Genomic DNA, 24224 nt, shown 5'->3' with positions numbered 1-24224 from the left:
ACTCACTTATTAGTTCTAGGAATTTTTTTTTTAATTTTTTTTTTTTTTTGCGGTATGCGGGCCTCTCACTGCCGTGGCCTCTCCCGTTGCGGAGCACAGGCTCCGAACGCGCAGGCTCAGCGGCCATGGCTCACGGGCCCAGCCGCTCCGCGGCATATGGGATCCTCCCAGACCGCGGCACGAACCCGTATCCCTTGCATTGGCAGGCGGACTCTCAACCACTGCGCCACCAGGGAGGCCCGGAATTTTTTTAAAATAGATTTTTTGGTATTTTGCTTATAGACAGTCATGTTGTCTGTGAATAGAGAGTTGTATTACTTTCTTTTTAATCTGTATGCCTTTTATTTCCTTTTCTTGCCTTATTGTACTGGAGAGGACTTCCAGTTAATGGTGAAAGGGGATATCCTTGCCTCATTCCAGGTCTTATGAAGAAAGCATTCAGTCCTTGACAATCAAGTGTGGTATTAGCTATAAGACTTTGTAGATGCCCTTCATCAGGTTAAGGAAATTCCATGCTATTTCTGATTTACTAGGAGTTTTTATTATAAATCAATGTTGAATTTTGGCAAATGCTTTTTCTGCATCTACTGAGATGATCATATGGTTTTCTTCTTTAGTCTGTTAATAACAATGAATAATACTGATCGATTTTAAAAACATTGAACCAACCCTGGCATTCCAAGGACAAACCCCACCTTGGTCATACTGTGTTCTTTTTTGTTGAGTGATTTTACATCTCTGTTCATAAAAGATGTTGGTCTGTAACTTTCTTTACTTATAATGACTTTGATTTTGGTATCAGGGTAATGCTGGTTGTATAAAATGAATGTGAAGTGTTCTCTTTTCTGGAATAGGATGCATAGAAATGGTATTATTTCTTAAATGTTTGAAAGAATTCATCAGTTAAGCCATTTTGACCTGGAATTTTCTTTGTTGGGAGGTTTTAAACTATGAATTCAACTTCTTTGATAGGATATTCAGGTTATCTATTTCTTCTTCAGTAAGTTTTATTAGATCCTGTCTTTCAAGGAATCGGTCCATTTCATCTAAATTGTCAAAATTGTGGGCATAAAGTTGTCAGTAGAATTCCCTTATTAGGATGCAAATGTCTCTTCTTTCATTCATGATATTGGTGATTTGTTTCTTCTTTCCTTCTTTCATGGTTTATATGTTTATCAATTTTAATGATCTTTTTAAGGAATCACATTTTTTTAAAGTGTTTTATGAGGTATATGACTTTGAGTTAGCAGGCTTTTTCTTCTTTCAGCACTTTAAAAATACCACTCAATTGTCTTCTAGCTTAGGTGATGATAAGTCCTGTGATTCATAGCATTGGTTCTCTGTACTATTGCATTTTGTTTTCTCTAGCTGCCTTCAAGATTTTATCTTTGTCTCTGGTTTTCAACAGTTTGAATAGGAAATCAGTTGGGGGCTGTGTGTTTTGGTTTTATCCTGCTTGATGTTCTCCGAGCTTCTCGACCTGGTATTTGTGTCTATCATTAATTTTAGAAAATTCTCAACCAAGTATTTCTTCTGCCCTATTCTTTCTCTTCTCTTTCTTGGGTTCCAATTACACATATGTTACACTATTTGTTATTGTGCCACAGCTCTTGAATGCTTTATTTCCCACTGTTTTTGCTTTAGTTTGAATAATTTCTATTTTTTATTGAAGTATAGTTGATTTACAATATTATTAGTTTCAGGTGTATGGCATAGTGACTTAGAATTTTGCAGATTATACTCCATTATAGGTTATTACAAAATAATAGCTATAGTTTGGAAAATTTCTATCAACCTATCTTCAAGTTCACTAATTCCTTCCCTAGCTACGTTGTCTATTGATGAGCCCATTGAATAATGTTTTCTTCATCTCTGTTACTGTGGTTTTTTTACCTTTAGCATTTTCACTTGATTCTTTTTTATTGTATCCATCTGCTGAAATTGTCCATCTGATCTTGCATGGTGCTAATCTTTTCCTATGAACCATTAACATATTAATTATGGTTATTTTAAATGATCTGTCTGCTGATGCCAACATCTGTGTCATATCTGAATCTGGTCTATTGCTTGCTTTTTTTTTATTGACAGTGTGTTGTTTTTCTTGTTTTTTCATATGCCTTGTAGTTTTTTCTAGCATTAGTCAGTAGTGACTCAGGTAAATTGTTTTCATGCCTGGAGGTGGACATGCCTTTCCTTCTACTAGAATTTTAGTATGGGGCTTTGAGTCAATCAGTAGGGTTGAGCTGGGTTTAGGATTTGTTGTACACCCGTCTTCAAATTCTTCTATAAATACTTGTGTTTAGGGTGGGGCTCATTTACCAGAGGATTTTTCTCAGTTTCTGCTCCTCCTTCAACTTTAGGCTATCCTTTTGTGCTATACCTCTTGATTCACGTTCTTACAATTCTTGCAGCAATATTCCACTGTTACTTGTTACTTGACACAGTCACGTGGCAGAGGTTTAGGGGAAGCACCCACTGTCGTTCTGATTAAGCGTCAGTCTAAAGCAGGCCTTGTGTCCCTGCGTCTAGGGGTGTGGTCCTCTTAGTGTTTCTGTTCCCACAGTTCTGGGCCCTCCATGTATTGCTATCCTTCCTCAGGGAAGAGGTTTTTTTTCCTTTTCCCTTTCTTCAGCTGCAGTGGTGTTTTATCAGTGCCCTAAGAGTGAGCATTTGTTACCCTTTCCTCTGCAGTTTAAGGTTTTTAAGGGGGAAAGGATCTGGGTAGGGTTTCATACCTTTCCCTCCAGGCTGGCACAATGAGAGACCATTTCTCAGAATTTTCATGTATCATTTCTGTGAACACCTGGTGAGGTTTGTGAAGAAAAGTATACACCTGGATGTAATTTTCCCTTGTATCTGCAGTCCCCACAGGCTCCAAATTCTGTCACCAATCCAACTTGGCTTTTACCTATTTTCTAAGAATCCTAGCTAAATTCTTCTTACTGATGTTTAGCTGCATCTTTCCCAGGTAAGCTTGCATCTTGTCTCTCCCTGCATGTGCTTGCCTCTCCTTAGATTTGGGGCTAGCTTGTAGCACTTCAACCTCCGCTCTCTCATGAGTTCAAGAAAGTTGTGAACTTGAGGTGTGCTCAAGTTTCTTCTTCTTGTGGTTGTAATGGTGAGAGTGATGATCATTCCAGCTCACTGCATCCTCAGTGGAAGCTGGTCCTAGATTAAGCATGTTTAGCCTTAGTAAATACTAACTAGATTCCCCAAATGGCTACAGTATATCATTTTACATCCAAACAAACAAAGTATGAGAATTTTAGTTGCTCTACCTCCTTGTAAACACATGGTAGTATCAATCATTTTTAGGCAGCATCTGATAACCTCTGATTTCTGTCTCTATAAATTTGCCTATTTTAGATACCTCATATACGTGGAATCATACAATATTTGATTTTTTGTGTCTGGTCTATATCACTTAGCATGTTTTTTAAGACTCATTCACACTGTAGCATGGATCAGAATTTCCTTCCTTTTTAAGGCTGAATACTACTTCGTTTTATTTATAAACCATATTTGGCTTATTCATTTAGCTATTCACCTGGATCATTTCCACCTTTGCACGATTGTGAATAATGCTTCTATGAACATTGGTGTCCAAGTATCTGTTTGAGTCTCTGCTTTCAATTCTTTTGTGTATTTCCCAGAGAATGGAATTGCTGATCATATGGTGTGATCATTCTATGTTTACTTTTTGAGGGACCACTAAACGTTTTCCACAGTGCTGATCCTTTTTACATTCCCACCAACACTGTATCAGGGTTCCCATTTCTCCACATTTTTGCCAATGTGTGTTATTTTCCATTGTTTTAATATAATAGCCATCTTAATGAGGGTTTGATGTGGGTATCTTACTGTGGTTTTGATTTGCATTTCCCTAATGACTAATGATGTTGAGAATCTTTTTAGGTACCTATTGGCCATTTGTATAGCTTCTTTGGAGGAATGTCTATTCAAATCTTTTGCCTATTATATTAACTGGGTTGTCTTTTTGTTGTTGAGCTGTAGGAGTTCTTTACACATTCTACATATTAATTCTTTATGGGATATATGGTTGGCAAATATTTTCTCCCGTTTTGTGAGTTGCCTTTTTACTCTACTGATACTGTCCTATGATGCATAAAAGTTTTTTAAAATTTTTATAAAGTCCAATTTATCTATTGTTTCCGTTTTTTGTCTATTCTTTTGGTGTCTTCCCTGAGATCATTAGTAAATCTAGAGTTATGAAGTTTTCACCTATGTTTTCTTCTCAGAGATTTATAATTGTGGTCTTACATTTAGGTCTTTATTCATTTTGAGTTAATGTTTATTGTAAGGGTTCAACTTAATTCTTTTGCATGAAAAGACTGTCCTTTTATTGTTGACTAGTCTTGGCACTCTTGTCAAAAATAGACAATATTTATGTGAGGATTTATTTTCAGATTCTTTATTTTATTCCATTGCTGTATATGTCTGTCTTTATGCCACTGTTTTGAGTACTGTAGCTTTGTAATAAGTTTTTGAAATCAGAAGGTGTGAATTCCCCAGTTTTGTTCTTCTTTTTAAAGATGTTTTGTCTACTCAGGGTCACTTGAGATTTCCTATGATATTGAAGACCTAACCCTCAGGGTGACAATATTTGGAGATAGGGTCTTTAGGCAGGTAACTAAGGTTAAATGATGGCATAAGGGTGGGACCCTAATCTGAAAGGATTCTTTTGGTTTTTTGTTTGTTTGCTTGTTTTTTTGGCCATGCTGCACAGCTTGCAGAATCTTAGTTTCCTGACCAGAGATTGAACCTGGGCCCCCTGCAGTGGAAGTGCCGAGTCCTAACCATTGGACTGCCAGGGAATTCCCAGTACTGTTGTCCTTAAAAGAAGAGGAAGAAACACCAGCCATCTCTCTCTTCACAATGTGAGGACCCAGTGAGAAAGCAGCCTTCTACAAGCTAGGAAGTGAACTCTCACCAGAGACCAGCCCTGGTGGCAACTTGATCTTGGACTTCAGAACTGTGAGAAAATAGACTTCTGTTGTCTAAGCCACTTGGTATGTGGTATTTTCTTATGGCAGCCCTCGCACACCACTACCCAACTAGTGTGTGTACATGGAGGGGGGACGTGAGAACAGTTAGGAGTGACAGCAGCCTGAGCCAGGGCGTTATAGTGGAGATGGTGGGAAGCAGACACAGCTGGGCTATGCTCTGGAGAGGAGCCCACAGGACACGCCAATGGCCTGGAACCTGAGGATGTGGGAAACAGAGGTATCAAATTCCAGATATATAGGGAGGTAAATAAATCAGGCCAACTTTCCATGTTTAGTTTGGACTTTAAAAAGAACCATTTAACTAAAAATGAGAAAGAAGCTTGAAGATGAATCAGAAGATATTTTCAGACAGAAAGAACAGTGAAGATGTATAGGTACTAATTATCATTTTATACTATGGTGCAATGTATGTTTTTTTCACATAACAGCCTCCTGCAATCTGAGTAAATGGAGGCAACAGCATCTGAAAGAGACATAAGCTACTTCCCCCAACTCATCCACATTTCTTCCACACAGTAACGAATGACTCCTTCCCTCAGTGGAGGGAGAACGTACATTATGACAAAGGTCTACACTGCTCCCAAATCATTTAGGCACATATGAGAATAAATATGTTTTCTTTTTTTTGCGGTACGCGGGCCTCTCACTGTTGTGGCCTCTCCCGTTGCGGAGCACAGGCTCTGGATGCGCAGGCTCAGCGGCCATGGCTCATGGGCCCAGCTGCTCCGCGGCATGTGGGATCTTCCCAGACCGGGGCACGAACCCGTGTCCCCTGCATCGGCAGGCGGACTCCCAACCACTGCGCCACCAGGGAAGCCCTCTTAGGGCTTTTAAGTACAGATAAGAAAATCAGACAATCATAACAAATGCCATTAAATTGATAGGCTAAAACTAGTATTTCAAAATTTTCCTAAATATGTGACCGGGTATGCTTTTGATGGTCTTGGATAACAAATACTCCGCATTTTCCAGTGCAATGAACTTTTTATTTTTAAAGCAAAACAGATTTCATTGCACGGAATTTAAAACATACTGTAGCTTATGTAACTAAATTTAATGGCCTAAAGTATTTTCTCCTAAATCACGCTGCACATATTTTATTAATCTATGAATAAAATTTATTCCAGGATGGTACTGTACATATTTAATCATAGTCAAAGCTTTCTTCATCTAGAAGATCAAATATAGCTAATATTGCTTAGAAAACGGAAACTACAGAGGGCTTTAGAATTAAGAAACATTTTAAACCACATTTAAATTCAAATACTACTTAACACAATTTTCACCCTGAAGCGTCGAGAAGGTTGAAGTACTGGCTTTGTTCAGAGCAACCAAGATAAAAACACCAAATAATTTCAGTTTTCAAAATGATTTTATTAAATATTTAGAGACTTGAATTAAGGTTTCTGGCAATATGGCAATGCTAGGATACATGTAGCAAATTATAAGTTGAAAACGAATTCAAAATTATGATAGCTATTTATTTATTTATTTATTTATTTATTTATCCATTTTTGCTGTGTTGGGTCTTCGTTTCTGTGTGAGGGCTTTCCCCAGTTGCGGCGAGTGGGGGCCACTCCTCATCGCGGTGCGCGGGCCTCTCACTATCGTGGCCTCTCTTGCTGCGGAGCACAAGCTCCAGATGCACAGGCTCAGTAGTTGTGGCTCACGGGCCTAGTTGCTCCGCGGCATGTGGGATCTTCCCAGACCAGGGCTCGAACCCGTGTCCCCTGAATTGGCAGGCAGATTCTCAACCACTGCGCCACCAGGGAAGCCCTGATAGCTATTTTTAATTGTTACCTCTCTGTTACCTAAACAAATATAGGCTGATAATATAGCCGAAAAACTACAAATATGAAATAGTTAAATATTAGAAAAATAACTTATAGAAAAAAAAAAAAAACCGAGTTATTTCACTGATGTAAAAAATGCACTAAAATCCTGCGTTCATAAATAAGATACTCTAACAACATATGCCTAAAATTCAAAAGGGAACTCTATTATAAATCATAAAATTTCCAAGGAGCTTTTTGGCCTAAAATGCTTTCATTCTTGGTCTCAGCCCAGATAAATATTTTGGAAAACTGGAAGAAAAATTGTATTTCACAGTTGTTTGAGGTGTCTGAACATGGTTGGAAAAAGAAGATATTTTTCCCATTCTTATTTGGGCGCTTTGCCACTCATTCACACATGGCATAAATTTAAACTTTCAATTGGCATGGACAAAATCCTCTATGAGGAAATCACAATCCAGAAATAAAAGCTAGAAATTTCTGATTTCTGAAGCCGAGCACAGAACACCACCTGCAGAACCTTGTTTCCTCAAGGGTGAACTAGGCTTTCACTCCAGCCAGGTGTCCGCACTGCTAGGTAAAGCCCAACTCAAGGCTTCTCGGCAACTGAGACATCATGTGAAAGCCCCTTAGAAGGAAGTAAACTAAATGAACAGTATACATCATTCCTATAAAATTAAAAAAAAATATATATATATACACACACACATATGGGATCAGAAGCTGGAATCAAAAAGAACTCAGTGGCTTCCAGTAATGGCAGTCTAGGCAGTACATACCAACTCTCTCTCTCTCTCTCTCTCTCTCTCTCTCAGCTGTCTTTGCAGCTGGGCAAGACAAAAAGCAGTTGCTTGAAAGCATCCAAACGCTATCAAGGCAGTGAAAACCTAGAGGACTGCAGAGACGCAGACCTACACTAGGTGAGCCTAGCACGTGGGACTGCTTTCCCCACAGGGACGCCTGCGGATGAGGCAATCGGAGCTGAGCAGGGCTTTCAGAAGGATCGCAGGGAAAGGGAGCTCAGGACCTAACGAGGAGAAGGGGCCCTGCTGAGCCCTCCTGGCTTTGGGCGAGGCTAGAATCTGGAACTGAGTCCAATTTCAAAATCTCAAGCCCCTTCTGGACCACAGTGATCCAGGATCATAAGTGCTCCCACCCATCTTCCAGAAGCAAAAATAAATCCATTCTGAAGGGAAATCAACATCACCCTCCCTCAAGTAATCTATTTTCCACATACAATGTCAACACACAAAACACCACCAGTCAGGCATCCTAGAAGTGAAGTCAGCATCACGAAACACAGAAGCAGACCAGATAATCAATCAACTTATCAGACAGACTTTATAAGAACATCAAAGATGAGACTCAGAATTCTGTCAGAAAATTAGAAAAAATAATTTCAAATACCAGATAGAAATCCTAGAACTGAAAAAAAAAACCTCACCAAAATTGAGTGAATGGGTTTAAAAAATTAGACACCTCTAAAGAAAAAAATTGATAAGCTGTAATATAGATTAGAAATACCCACAACGAAGAGACAAAGAGAAAAAACCAGGAAAGAACATGACTGAAAGTTTTCTAAAACTGATAAATATTTTTCTGTCATTAATGTTGAACAACTCCACAGCACAGAATCATATGCACCAACAAAATCAGCACCATCCATGTTGTGGGAAACTCCCTAAGACAGATAACCCCATATCTTCAATAAATCGCAAAAGAAAAAAAGAGATGAAGTATAAACCTAAGAATTCAAGAGACTTCAGAAACAGGTCAACCAGTCACAACTTGGGGACCGTAACTGGATCATGATTCAAACAAACAGTCTTGGGAAAAAACAACTGTGACATCCATAAGACAATTGGAAACTTGAACTCTAAGTAGATATGAAGATACTAGAGAATTATTGTTTTGTTTGTTCTTCTTAGGTTTAATAATAATTTGTGATTATGTTAGAAAAAAGCTCTTATCTGTTGGCAGTAACTGACATATTTACAGATAAAATGATAGAATGACCGAAATCTGCTTAAAATAATACAGATTGGGTAAGTAAATGGGTTATATATTAAAGCAAATTTGCCATGAGTTAATTATTGAAACAGGTGATGGATTTATGCAAGTTCATTATACATTTCAGTTTACTTTTGCCTGGGTTCAAAATTCTCCATAATAATAATGTTTTATATAATTATCTGTAAGCTTGACCATCTTTATTGTTTACTTGTCCATTTTAATTGCTTCTATAATATAGCTTTGTTCTGCCTATTACTTATACATTTGTGGAGCTCATTATTAGAAAAATTGGCCCTTTTTCCATTAGTATCAGAATTTTGTTTATGGCTGTTTTGTGGCATAGCTTTCCATTTTAAAGTAGTCAAATTTATCAATATATTCTTTTATAAATGCATGTCATACTTGAAAAGGCACCCTTCCCTATCCCAAGTTCATAATATTCATCCAGGGTTTCTTTAGTACTTTATGATTTCACTTTCTCCCCCTCCACATTTAAATTCCAACCCACCTGGAATTTATTTGGGTATTAGAGTGAGACTAGGATCAAACTATTTTTTTTCCAATAGCTACCAGCTGTCCCAACACTATTTACTGAATAATCCATCTTTCTATTGATTTGAAATGTTGCCCTTTATCATATCACTGTAAATTCCCTTATATATCTTGAGTATATTTCTGTTACTGTTCCATTGCTTTGTCTATCTCAAACCAGTAGTATTGTTTTAATTACCGTGCCTTATATTTTAATGTTATTTGTTGAATTTTTAAAAACTTTTTCTCCTATTTTTGTATGTTTATTCTTCCTCATACACTTCCAATGACTTTCAAGTTTTCTTTAAAAAATTCTTATAGAATTTTAATTGACTGCATCATCATTAATTGATACATAGGCAAAACTGTTACCCTTACACTAAGCCTTTCTATCCAAGAACAAAAATCATTTTTCTGGCAATTCAAACCTTCCGTCTCTTGGTATGTCTCAATTTAGAGGGTCTGGTACATAGCAATCATGGGTAAATGTTTACTGAATGAATGACTCTGTTGTACCAGTATTGGGGGGATTAAGTGTCATTAGCAGAGAAGTTTGAAAACTTTCAGAAGTCAGTGGAGTTTATAAACAGAAGACATTTTTATGTTACAGAAAAAATCCAGTGCTTTTTACTAATTAGAACCTTCAACTGGTATCTGTTTTGTACACCTGATATTTAGAATGACCTTAAAGCTCTGTACAGTTCCAAGGTATCTTTAGAATTGCAATAAATAAACACATATAATTTAATATTAATTTACCATAAAAGGTACTTTGACTCCTATTCCTTTGAAAATTGATGGTTTACATGGGTACACAGAAGAGGGAAAACAGTGGGTTGGGAAGCTAGCTAATACATTATTGTATTAAATTAGAAGAGAGGTAGTGACATAAACTAAGCCAATGGCAACAGAAATAGAGAGATTAATTAAACAAGGTGAAAAAAAAAGGAGTCTAAAAGGATCCCAGAGTCTGAGCTATGGTGGCAGAGAATTATGATACCAAAAACAGAAATGAGCCAATTATGAGGTCAGCCAGTTCTGAGGAAGAAAATAATTTTAATTTAAAACAGGTTGAGGGACTTTCCAGGTGGTCCAGTGGTTAAGAATCCGCCTTCCAATGCAGGGGACGTGGGTTCGATCCCTGGTTGGGGAACTAAGATCCCACATGCTGTGGAGCAACTAAGCCTGCGCACTCTGGAGCCTGCACATCTCAACTACTGAGCCCGTGCACCACAACTAGAGAGAATCCTGCAACGAACAGCCCGCGTGCTGCAGTGAAGACCCAGCGCAGCCAAAATAAATAAATAAATAAATAAATAAATAAATAAATAAATAAATAAATAAATAAATAAATAAATAAAAACAGGTTGAATTGGAAGTAAAGCACAAAGTCCAGTGCACAATGATGAAGTTCTAGCGGTGGGACTAAAATAATCATTTGACAGTCCTATGTCCAGAGATGAGGATGAAGCTCTGGAAATCAGTGTTATATGAAAAATGTGTTCATTTGAACACATCTTACCACTTAACAACAGATAAGTGAAGTGCCACTGCTCACTGTTATTCTAGTCATCACTTTTTTAAAAAAGAAAGAAATCAAAATATAAAAATATTTTGATCAAATAAAAAAATATATGAAAAATGCTGTAATCCTCTTTTCTAAAAACTCAATTATATAAAGCTGAAGAAGACCACTCAGTCCTGGTAACTGAGCTTTACAACCAGTGATGCCATGAATCAAGCAGGGAAATGCCAAAGATACTTACTTTAGGTTTGATTAGAGAACTGGGGGAAAAGGGGACATTATCACATGAATCATAAACAAACAATCGTTCTAAAAGCACCAAAATTAATTGCTAAAGAAGAAAAACAAGGTGAAGCGTGTGCTAGTTTTATACTGACAGGCATATCTATAGAATTATAATAAACATCTCACATGAAGTAAAAAAAAAAAAAAATCAGGCTTTGAGTTTCAAATTCCACTGCAAGACATCAGCCAGCTTCATAATCCACCTTTTACTCAGTTTTTGAGACAAAGATATGTTAATGTTATTTCACACCACTCTCCGAGCCCATGTGAAGTTTAGCAAAGATTAATTAAAACTCTAATCATTAGGCTCCATTAATCTAAGCCAAGTACCAGTAACTCTGTAATAGGAAGCTTCAAAATGTATGACTTCCACTGTACCTGACACGTTAATGAATTTTGGTGACACAGAATATAACACAAACCTAATTTGTAACCTTTCATTAACTTGCTCCATTTTATTTGACGGCATCCATTATAGTAAGTTTTCAATGTGTCATACTTCAAAATAAACCCAGAAAATCATTTATAATTTATATTTTTCATTAAGTTGGACTTGCTCTATTCCAAATTAGGTATTTTATCATACTATGTATTCTTCACAGTGTAACATTTACTGTTTCAAATCCCATCTTTCCAATACTCTCTTTAAAACATCTCAGCGCCCCATCCTAAAAGATCAGAAACTTTGCCGTGACAAAAAAAAAAAAAGTTTAAATGTACTCATCTGCAAGTAGACAGAAAAAGTGAATAATGCCTTTAATCTAGTTTTGACTCCACTGAGCACTTAAAGCTGGGTGGATACACATATACACAGATAACATAAGGGATCACATTTGAAATATAAATAGTGTATTTTTAAAATAGTTTGTGGTGATTTATATATCCTGTATCATAGATATTTCTGATTAAAGATTCCATCTAAAATAGACATTTTCTGGGAGTTGCTCCATGGGAATTCCAGAGGAACATTGTAATGTTTATATTCGTTGGAGTATGTATCCACAAGAAATTGAACTCAGCATGGAAACTAAAATAAGCCTTTCAAGTATTTAAAATAAATTTTCCAACATCAACCCAAGGTGAAAAGTGACTTCTGATCATGTTTTCATTCCTTTCCAAGTATATACTGCAAAGAATTTCTCATTAGGAAGGCTTTACATAAAATTACATACCATGACCTGATGATATTTCCTGATGATGGCTTTAAGCCACTTAAACTTTGCCTTCTTGTTAAATACTCTTGTGAGGTATTTGAGAGTCAGCTTCTGGACCTGTGTGGAAAATTTAACAGCCAAATTTTATCTAACTCAACGATGGAACCTAAGGTACTCAAATTTGCTAAGAAAAAAGCAGCAGCGCTTGATAACTACTTGGTATCAACAGATCAATCATCTAAAGTACTGCTTTAATTTTTATTACTCTCGTACACAAAAACCTTCAATGCTTTACCACTGAAAATATACTCAACCTCCTTAACTCGCTGTCCTTCACCATCACGCTCAACCTCGACTCTCTGTTGAGTATCACAGCAAAAACCCCACCCTAACCGGTCAGACGGCCCGCACTCCGAACACGCTTCATCTTCCTGACTCCCATTTACACTGCCTTCTGCTCCCAGAACGATAAATCCCTATGGCCCCTCCTTTGGTCTACAGGGATTACAGTTCCTTCAAGGCCTACCCTATCCTATTTGATGAACATCAGCCTCTTCTGACTATCTCCGGTAGAAAAGGTTTCTTCCTTGCTACAGCGTTTTGAATGTTCCCCTCCCACAACGGTTCCTGAGGGGGCTGAACCGAGATACTAGGACCGCTACTCACCAACTGAATACCAAACTCTGGAGAGTGGACAAGAGAGCTGCTACCCGGACGTGCTGCGACTGCTTGGTGGCTCTTTCTGCTGGTTTTGCTGCAGATGCTCTCTGTGCAGGTTTACATTATACATGTAAATGTGGCGTTTGCCTACTATGGCAGCAGCAGGCTGTAAGGAATTGAATAGAGCTGTATGTCTAAGGCCAAGTGATTTCTAGGAACATGAAGTGACTTGAAACAGTCTAATTCTGGTCTCACCCTAGAGCAAAACAAAGAGCTAAGTAGTGAATGATAGCAGGAAGAAAGTCCAGCTGCAACTCTTTTTATCCTCTTCTTCTCTACGATGACTGAAGGTTTGTGAATGAGACAGATTATACGTTGTTCTCCTAGAATGTCTGGACAATTCTCTGATTTCCTAAAAACGGATAATAATTCCAGGAATTAGACTAGTGGGCTATAAAATCAGGAATGATGTATACTGAAATCAATCTGATCCAGGTAGGCTCACATCAAAATTACTTTCACACAGAGAATAAAACTCATTGTTCATGAGAGTTAGTGGAGGAAAGCCTCATAATAGCTAGAAAAGAAAAACCTTGAAAAATTTTCCTTACCTTCACTGCTGCAATTAGTTTTAACTAAAAAATGGCAATGACAACTGCTGATTATCCCCTAAGATGTAACAAAAACTATCTTTTAAAATTTGCTAAGTGATACAATGAACTTATGAAAAAACATAGTAAATGTGTTTGTAGTCATATGCAGTTTACTGGAATGAAAACTTCATGTTAAAAGATTAGTGTAGGGACTTCCCTGGTGGCACAGTGGTTAAGAATCCGCCTGCCAATGCAGGTGACACGGGTTCGTGCCCCGGTCCGGGAAGATCCCACGTGCCGCGGAGCAACTAAGCCCGTGCCCTTCAACTACTGAGCCTGCGCTTTAGAGCCTGTGCTCCGCAACAAGAGAAGCCACAGCAATGAGAAGCCCACACACTGCAACGAAGAGTAGCCTCCGCCTGCCGCAAAAAGATCGGTGTAGATTAAAACTCATCCCATAATTAAATCTCATTCTGAAACGTAAAACAGACCTGGAGTGTCAAAGTTATTCTATAAATTACAAAAAAGAAAAGAAGTGCTAACACATATACATACTTTATGTGCTTAAATGACCATTTTAGACTAAACACCGACCAAAAAATGAAAATGTCCAACCAAGTATCTGTGAACAGAAAAAAAAATCATTCCATTTAGAAACTTGAATATTTATGCTCTTTAAACCTCTTTTTAACTCTCAATACAGATTTCTGGCCCAACAGAATTAACCTCATCAAAAAACAAATGAAAAACGGCTTTTAATTTAAGGACACCGCCTATATAGAAGAACACTGATGCCTGTTTGTTGGTTTCAGATGTGAAATCAAATAGCACGGCACATGGGCACAGAACTTACTTGTTTCATGACAATTCTATTAATGAGTTTCCCATAATGCCCCAAGCAGAGCTCATTATTGTTTCTGACCTAAAATTTAGATGGGAAACTATTTTGAAAACCAGTACAAATGCTACATCTGTATTCTGAGTAGCAACAATAATAATTATATACCACAAACATTACAAACATGTGCTAGGTGCCAGGCCCATGACCTTGCACTTTCCTATGGGCCTCACCTAACCTTCACAGCCATCATCCCCATTTAACAGAAGAGAAAACTGGGGCCCAAAGCAGCTGAGTAATTCACCGTGAAGTCAGCTGGCTCAAGTGTGTATTTTCCAACACTATATTTGCTGCATAAACTAAAAGTTACTCTACAGAGAATGTAATGGAAATAATATTTCAATACATACCTATTCCCCACAGGGAGAAAGGAATTCTTAAAAGAGAAGTGAAGGAATATTGGCAATACCACATACTAGTAGAAAAAGGATTTTATTTTTGAAAACAGAAAAATTAACTAAGTAATATTTTTTAAATACAGTGTACTAGTATTTTCATATATTTGGCTTAGAATACCTAGAATGTAGTAACTGAAGTGTCTGCATTCATCTGTTTTAAAAACATGAACATTTTTGGAAATCAGTACCAATCTGTTTTTATTTATATGTGAATAAGAATACTTTGAAGAATACAAAAATAAAGAGTACTATTAAATTCTGCAGCTTTATTGTATTCAGTGCCTTCATATGTACATACCTAGAAGTCCTTCTAAATGATTTACACCCAGAGACTGATGCAGATTTCAACAATGGTTTGATTGTAAAACTGATTTTTCCCACTTGCTTTGTATATTTTATCTGAAGTATATTCCAATCTTCTTTCACCTGTTCCCATGGCTGGTGTTTTAATACAGTGCCACTGGCTTTCAGACTGAAAACATCGCAGAATGTCAGACCAGTTTAAGGGGCCCAACGAGAAGATCATGAAAAGAGAGACATCGGATGAAAGTGTGATCTGCCAGAATTTCACACCATTCTTCCAGGTAGTCCAGTGATCACCTTATAGGATAAAACCAGTTCTGAAAGCAAAGGAGCAGCCATTATGCCTGAGTACTAACTGCTCTTTACCCCATTAGTGGCTGTGGAATTTTCTGTACTGCTACTTTTTATGGATTCCAACAAGTTTTTAATTCTTTCACTTGCAGGCTTCTTTTTCTTCTTGGCAAGAGACATACCATTTGCTACAGAAGGTAGCAGCAGGGCTGCCAGCCCCCAGGGCTGATTATTTGATGGCGAAAGGCGATCTTTATCTTCCTGATGTAAAATCCAGGCACTTTCTCTAGCCAGATCTATAAATTTTTGCAGCTGACTTTGACTTACATTTTTGCTAATGTTGAGAGAAGTTTCAAAAGGATTCTGAATGTGCAGTGGAGAAGATTCAGGTTTGTTTTGTTCCCTTCCCTACAGATAATTACAAGGAAGAAAAAGATGTATAAATATATGAAGGGCTCAGATACAAAAACTGTTTGGTTTAATAAAACGTCAAAAATGCATAAAATACCAGCATTAACTTGACAGAGTAAAGAATTTCTTCCCCAAGGGGAGTGGGTATATATGCATGTTATGAGTTAGTGTATATGTGTGTGTGTACTTCTGACTGATTTTTTCCACTGTAGTTTTATGAATATTCTTTAGAGAAAAATAAATTAGGTTTATGAGCTATGGATGATGATGTCACTGCTCCGATGAGAGGTATCTGGGCTGAGTCAACCAATAAAAGTATTTTTAAAATAACACAGCATTTACCTAACAGAATAGAGCTGGGAAAGAAAAAAAATATGAAAAAGAAAAATGGCAGAAAATAAGATACAGTTATGTTTGAAACTTGCTAAAAACATACTTATTACAGTGGGAATAGAAGCACACAAAATCCGAAGCCTTAAATTAAATATAGTAATTAATGTTGCACAAGTATGAAATGAGAAAGGAAGAGAAGGAACAAAGGATTATTCATTTAAAAACACTAGACGTTTCCCATCTACAATCCTAAAGATCCAACTTAAATAAGGCTCTGCCAGGTAAGATACAGAAATAAAAAGAAAAGCTAGAGCTACGAGTCACACAAACATCAGTGATCCACTAGCCTATATAATCTTTTCCTCTTCCAAATGATACCACATGTATGACTCAGACACTGCAAAACCAGCAGTCAGGTCTCCAATGCGAGCAGCCCCTGTTAATCCCCTAACTCCTCTCAAGCCACTGCCCAGCAGGGTCCTGCCTGACCATCGCCTCTGAACCTTAAGGGGTAAGGGTACAGAGGGGTGAAGAACTGCCTATGCTCCGTGCCCTTTTCCTTCTAGACTGCAGTCCAGAGCTCTGTGCCTCTGCCCTCTCCCAACCCCACACTTCCTTTCTTTTTTATTTGTTAAAAACAAGATCTCCATGAGCAGGATAAGGGTTAGGGAAGAATGAAAAAAGGAGAGGTGAAGAAACAAAAACAGAATATCTGAGCATGTGTTTTACGAAGCCAGTCTTCTAAGGGCTGTAACCAGATACCCACATGCTGGGCAGAACAGACCCGGAGCACCATCTCAAGTATTTCCCACGTGCAAACAAGTTTTGCTCAGGGTTTACTCTGATAGATTCTCTTTAGGGAAAATGTCTGTCATTCCAGCTACTCAGATGAACCCAAATCATAATTCACTTGCCTAAGTAATTTAAACCCTAAGGGCTCAAATGGAGGGAATCATTCAAATCTATCTTTGGGACTAGGCATTCTGTTTCTTTCGTAAAAACCCAAATCCAGTTTAAAGAGAACTATATGTAAAATCATGCTTTCTAAAAAACGTTCAGAATATATTCCACATGCTGAAGGACACACACACTATTAGTAGTAAGTGACACAAAGTTACTTGGCAAAGTGACAGAGGCAGATGTTGAAAAGAGCTGGTCTCTGCTCCTCCAGACACTAGATGACTGATCTTAGCCAAGTCATGTAGCTCCACTAGGGCACCAGTTTTCTTATTACTGTCTATCACCATAGAGGTGACATGCAATGACCTTTGTGACAGTGCTTTGAAAACTAAACTCGTTAAATATTAGTGCAGTAGAAGACCACGTGCCTAATAACCAAACATTGAAAGAGTATTTACCTGTCGAATATTAATGGAATTTTTATTGAATGCGAAATTTCCAAAATATTCAAAAAATTCCTTCAGTAGTAATTCTGTAAGAAAATAAAACAAGGAAAATAATAAGAAAGTCTGTTTCAGTCCAAAAAGGAACAAAGACAAAGAAAACACCTACCTAGTGTTTCTGCGTTTCCTGAAGGTTTAATTCTATTGAAGTTGCGAACAAATGTACAGTTGTGGCCTTCTATTATACACTTATCTTCTGCATCTTAAATAAAGAGAAATGAAAAATATTTAAATTCTATTTCAAAGATACTCCCTACTTCAGAAATCTATAATCACATAAATCAAAGTTATAGATAAATGTGTCCTATTATTAATCAGTGTTTTTTATATATAGTATAGACGGTTAGTAGGATTAAAACTCGATTAAAGAAGATTTGAGAGCAATTTTACTTCGGTAAAATTAACTTCACATGTACTTTAGCAAACTAGAATTGTCTATCAACACTCGATGATTCCTAATCTATCTTTTGAGGTCATCGGTTTTCTAGCTGAAAATGTAGACAGTTCCCATATTTCACCAACTTAAATCCTGGCACTATCTTTGATCAATAATATTTAATTTAGACTTCCAATTTCATTCTTATCACCCTTTTGTGCGTTTACTTTCAACAATTCATCCACGATACATACAAATTGAATGTTCTAAGAATTTTGAAAACCTTCCAGTAATTTCTAAGATGCAGGCCTCCAGAGTGACTGGGATTCAGTACCACACATTTAACAGCACTGTGGACTTAAAACATTCACCTTTCCTAACAGTATTTACGTCTTCAGAGGTAATCGTTTCCCTAGTTATCAATAAACGTATCGCTACCACGAAATCCTGCAACCATTTTAACCTACCTTCTACTGTACAACATGCAGGCAAACTCTCATTCTGAAACGTCGAATCAATGGACACCTAAAAACGGCTTTCGCCTTCCCTAACTCCAAGCTGGCGCTCCAGCCTTTCTGTTCCGTGCTCCATCGGCACTTGCCTGACTGCGCTATGACTGCATGCATGCTGTCTGCTCCCTTACCCCAGTCTGGGGCTACAGAGGCCACTGTCCAATCAAGGCAGTGATGACCTCCCCTCCCCCCTCCCATCCAGTCCACAGCATCAGAGTCCAGCGTACAGCGGGTACATAACCAAGAATCTGAATGATCGCTGATATTTGACTTTGAGTGCTTATCTGTAACAGCCAGAAAGAAATTTAGAGAGAGATAAACAAGATTCCTTCAAACTTCTGTCTCCCCTTTTTTATGATTTTGGTTATTTTTTGGTTAAGACCTGAGTTACTGACTTAAGTATTCAAACAGCATTCCAGATTCTACCATTAATTCTAGATTCTAAAATTAATTGCTATTAATTTTAGTCGCAAATTTTATGTACTCTACTATACAACTGAAGAACTTATATACAGTTCCACTTAGATCTACTTTTTATGGGACCTGGGCATATGTTTTATTATTTCAAATTATCAACAGTTTATATTTTGTGTGGCACAGGCCAGTCACATATATTGATGCTCTTTTAGCTGCTATGTCCTTTTTTTCCCCCAGAAATACAATTCTAATAGAAAAATGAGATCCACATTAAAGTATTTCTACATTAAAGTATTTCTAGGAATGTGCAGTGATGAAAAACAGACTGTGTCTATGACTGCTGGTCTTCACTAGAAGAGTTTTTAACAAAGTAGTAAAACTTAAAGGACAAAAATTATCCTCTGATTTAAGATAGGGCCATTTTTGTTTTTTTCAAAATCCCCAAGGCATTCAAACCTAAGAAACAACTCAGCTGTTAAAGTCTTCCCCTTTTTTCTCTCGCCCCGGTTTTTCTGCTATTAAACTATCACCTAAACAACAGCTACACAGTCCAATATAACAGCCACTAGACACATGCGGCCATTAAAATAAAAAATTCAGTTCCTCAGTCACACTAACCATATTTCAAGTGCCTGATGGCCACAGATAACAAGTGGCTGCCCTAATGTACAACATGATCACAGAAAGTTCTACTGGACAGTGCTGCCATACAGAAATGATTCCCAACCTACTCATACATAAGATACCCTATTAGTCTTCATTAATTCCCGTGGCAATGACTTTCTTCTTAAATGTACTGTATGAAAAACCGGCAAAAATTCTTAACTAAATACAAACTTTCTCAGCTGTGGAAAAAATAGCCATGTAAGCACCTTAATTAACTCATAATAGAGTCCTTCCCCTTAAGTGAACTTAAAAACTATATGAAAAAAATTAAGATTATGTATTTACTAAATTTGATTTTCTGGCTTCCTTTGGAAATCTTTAGATTCTCAATGATTGGTACAGCAATTACTGTTTTTCAACGTGATACATATGACAAATGAAATTCACTGAATAACATTCTCACAGACATATCCAGATTGATAAATGTACCCACATTTTTCAGGGAACTAACACTGAACTACCATAACTCATAATCTGCCAGAGAGATCACAAATGGCAAGAGTTGGTATACATTGATAGATTACTAGGGGCTGCAGTAGAGATCATCATATCTATGGGGTTATATAATTATTTAGGTTAATCTTTCTGTTCGAAAGAGCCAAAATCAACAGTGCACCAGACACATGCATTTCTAACAAACAACCTGAAGTGGACAGGCATCTAAATAAGGGACATAACAACAGACATCAAGTTTATATGCAAGCTGATTAATTTTTCTTTGGTAACAAATCCTTTATAATGTCCTACTTTTATAAGAAGAGTTTACTGGAATTAAACTTGAATAGCTACAATTATATAACTAACTACATTCAGCTTCTATTATAACTATTAACAGTGCCAAGCCTTCCGGGACGCCACGCGTCAGTAGTAACTGAGTGAGAGAAGCCAACAGGTGACAGGTGCCTCTGCCCCACTCACTTGTGAGGCTAACTCTTTACTATTTGGGGGTGGGGCGGGGCTAACTCTTTAATATTTGGAGGTGGGGCGGGGGTAACTCTTTAATATTTGGGGGTGGGACAGGGCTAACTCTAATATTTGGGGGTGGGGCGGGGCTAACTCTAATATTTGGGGGTGGGGGGGGTAACACACTCCGGCAATTGCCGTTTTGCTTCCTTCTAGTCCACCCAGCCAGAGTGATTTTTGAAAATGCACATCCAAGGGATCGCCTCTCAAGTACTTGGATCCAACTGTGTGAAGACTCTGATGTCATGGTTGTATCCCCCCTTGAGAGCAGCTTTAACACCTCGTAGCTCACCCGACTCCAGAATAATTCATACTTAGACGCTGTTCCTCACACATGTGCATCTGTAACTCTGATAGAACTGAACTTTAAAAGCCACAGTCCTTTTCATCAGACACTATCAAGGGAGTGAAGGGAACCAGTGTGCACGTATTTGAGATACACAGATAAGCATATACATACAGAACACGTGACCAAGGACTCACATGCAGAATATGTAAAGAATTCCAGTGAGTGAATTAGAAAATGACAGATAATCCAACAGAAAAATAAGCGAAAGACTTACAGAAACTTCACAAGAGATACCCAAATGGCTAATACATATATGAAAAGGTGCTCAATGTTATTAGTCACCGGGGAAAAGAAAATCAAAACGAACCGTGATGCCACGACACATGCAATTAGAAGAACTACCGTAAAAAAAAGATAATCCCAGGTGTTGGCAAAGACCAACAGCATTTACAACTTGTATATTGGGCCTGCGGGAGTTCACACTTTGGAACACTGTTTGGCAGTGTCTCTACCAAAGCTCAATATACCCGAAGCCTGAGACTCAGAAACTCTATTCCTCAGATACACTGGACAGAAATGAGTACCTGTGTTCAGTTCTCACCAAAAGAAATGTGCCAGAACAGTCACACTAGCACTACAGTTCCAGACTACAAATTACCCAAATGTCCACCAAAAACAGAATTTAAAAAAACTTTTGGAATATTCATATAACAGAATACTGCATAGCAATGGAAATGAATGGCCCACAAATGCACTAATAAGATGAATGAATCTCCTAAACACAATGTTGAGGGGAAAAGCCAGACACAGAAGAATACATACTCTGTGATAGCTTTTACATAAGAGACACTAACAGGTAAGATTCATCTACGCCATCAGAAGAGACTGGGCTGGGGGAAGGTGTACAGTGACCAGAAAGGAGCGCAGCTGGTACTTCTAGGTGCTTTATCCAATCTGGGTGGCGGTTACAGAGGTGTGCTCAAGTTTGCGAAAATCTATACACACACACACACACACACACACACACATATGCACTTTGATGTGTATAATATTTCAGTTGAAAAACAAAAGTATAAGCTCTGAAAAGTGCTTGCATTTGAATTCTGGCTCTAGCATGTTCTAACTATGTGAACTTAGGAAATTGAGATGATGCATAAAATTTTTTAGCCAAGTGCCTGGCACTCAGTAAATTGTTACTGGGTCACAGAAAGCTAGCAAATAAAGCTCTCTTCTGGGGCGTCCCTGGTGGCCCAGTGGTTGAGAGTCCGCCTGCCGATGTGGGGGACACGGGTTCATACCCTGGTCCGGGAAGATCCCACATGCCGCGGAGCGGCTGGGCCCGTGAGCCACGGCTGCTGAGCCTGCGCGTCCGGAGCCTGTGCTCCGCAACGGGAGAGGCCACAACAGTGAGAGGCCCGCGTACCGTAAGTAAAGTAAGTAAGTAGTAAGTAAGTAAGTAAATAAATAAATAAATAAGTAAGTAAATCAATCAATCAATCAATCAATCAATCAATCAATCTCTCTTCTGTGCTGGGGTCTCCGCATCAAATTTGCTGAAAACACTACCCAGTCGTTTCTTCCTCAAACCTTTAATTCGTCATAGGAAAGAAAAGCAGGAATCCTAAACAAATGAACTCTAATCAAACAACTGATTATAAGAGTAAGATGCTATATTAAAAGCATTAAACACAGAAGTAAATATAACAAAGGTAGCAAAGGCAAAAAAAGGGCAGAAAATGCAAGAAAATAAGACACATGGGGGAAAGTAGTAGCGACTAAGAAAAGATAAAGAAACAAAAATTCAAGAATAACCAAAATACGCAAGTTGCCATCCTGCTCAGTACAAAACAACCTTTAACTTTAAAACGTTCATCCAACCATTTCAATGTATTTACTGAACTTCTCTAAGCCAGGAGCAGAAAATGCAGAGACGAATCAGACAGCCTGCCCTAGAAAAGCTTGGCCAAGGCAGGCAGGTAAAAGAACGACAACAATCTACCCGCTGTTACCATCCAGGTGCGCTCCAGGTGCTTGGGAGCCGACAAGGCACTGCCTCCTGGGAGGAAGGGGGGAGAGAGAAGCCAGGAAAAAGCTAACAAGCAAATCTTTGGACCGGGCATGTCCTCTCTGCCTTGATGATGAGGAGGTCCTCCAGGCAAGAAGAGAAGGCAGGAGGAAAAGGCCGCCTCAGGTGAAGGCACAGAGATGTGCAGAAGTGCAGAAGGGCTGCAGCTCCCGATCTACACACAAGAGGGAAGGTACAAGAAGAGGAGGAAAACGAAGACCACGAAGGACCCGAAACATAAGGATAAGAAGTTTGGACTTCAACTTCTGGATTTCAAACAGCGGTTGACAAAGTCCTAGAAGTGCTAACAGGCGTTCCAGAAATTGACGCTGCCTTCTACTAACAAACAAACAAGCAGGCAGGCAAGCAGGCAGGCAATCGAGTAAACGGGGTCTCACTGTCTTCTTTGTGAAACAACACAAATGACAGGCTCTACCTGAATATCAAATGAGAGGTGCAGTTTAGAAGAAAAGGACTGTAACAGGACACAAGTCCCTCAGCTGCATAATTATGGAGTGCCCAAGATGGCTTTGATTATTTCACGATTTAACATTGTTTTTATTCTTAGCCATATACTGTTGAATGTACATCAGTATGGGACCACTGGTTAAAATCAGAAAGTATAAAAAACATGGATTCTGAAAAATACTTAAATGAGTAGGAAAAAAATATTTTGACAAATTCTCCTCAAAATCATCTTCACCACATCCTTCGTATGCATTCATCCACAAAAAATTCTTTTACAAGTTCAAGATTTCACTAGAACTTTAAAAACCAAAGATAAAAAAGTAGCAACAATTATATCAAATTCGCTTTATATTTATTGGCAATTCACACCTGTAATGTGCTATGTGGAAAGAAGCAACTGAAATGGCCCCAAAATTTCTCTGACCATGTTTAAAAACTAACATGAAGAATTTTCAACAACTAATTTGGTATTTTTAAGTAGAAAGTGAAGGAATTCCCAAGCTAGTTTTGTCCGTTTTGATGCCATAAGATGTGCATAAATTTAAATTTGGTTTAAAATAGATTTGGAATAAAAACTCAACATGTCATTTTTAATTCATTCACAAATCATATTCTTTTCCTGAAACAATTAGTGGAAATTAAAAAAAAGATACTAGGAAATTACTGAAGGATTTCAAGAGAGAGAATACTACAAGTAGACATGAATTTCCAAAAATCACTGTTAAGAATGGAGCAGTGGGAAGGAGAGAAGCAGTATAAACCTCCCGGGGCAGGGGTGCGAGGGGCCTGAGCGTGGCAGGGTGGCAGCACTTGTCAGACTGGAAGAGAACAATCACGATGTTAGCAGCAG

The 24224-nt window shown here is 38.0% G+C and overlaps 1 protein-coding gene across 1 annotated transcript in view; it reads right to left on the bottom strand.

Annotated features, from left to right (window-relative positions):
- Positions 1-14901: 14901 nt before the first annotated feature.
- Positions 14902-24224, bottom strand: part of MTPAP (mitochondrial poly(A) polymerase) — a 28439-nt gene continuing 19116 nt past the window's right edge. The window contains exons 7-9 of the mRNA XM_081226971.1: positions 17728-17820; positions 17574-17647; positions 14902-15879 (exon numbers count right to left, since the gene is read on the bottom strand). Of these exons, the coding sequence (XP_081083097.1) occupies positions 15532-15879; positions 17574-17647; positions 17728-17820 (515 nt within the window). The 3' untranslated portion in view covers positions 14902-15531. The remainder of the gene's footprint in view (positions 15880-17573; positions 17648-17727; positions 17821-24224) is intronic.

Source organism: Mesoplodon bidens, assembly GCF_964165515.1.
Source record: "Mesoplodon bidens genome assembly, chromosome: 3".
Taxonomy (NCBI): domain Eukaryota; kingdom Metazoa; phylum Chordata; class Mammalia; order Artiodactyla; family Ziphiidae; genus Mesoplodon; species Mesoplodon bidens.
Note: the sequence above shows the minus strand (reverse complement) of the source record. Positions and strands in the feature narration are given on the sequence as shown.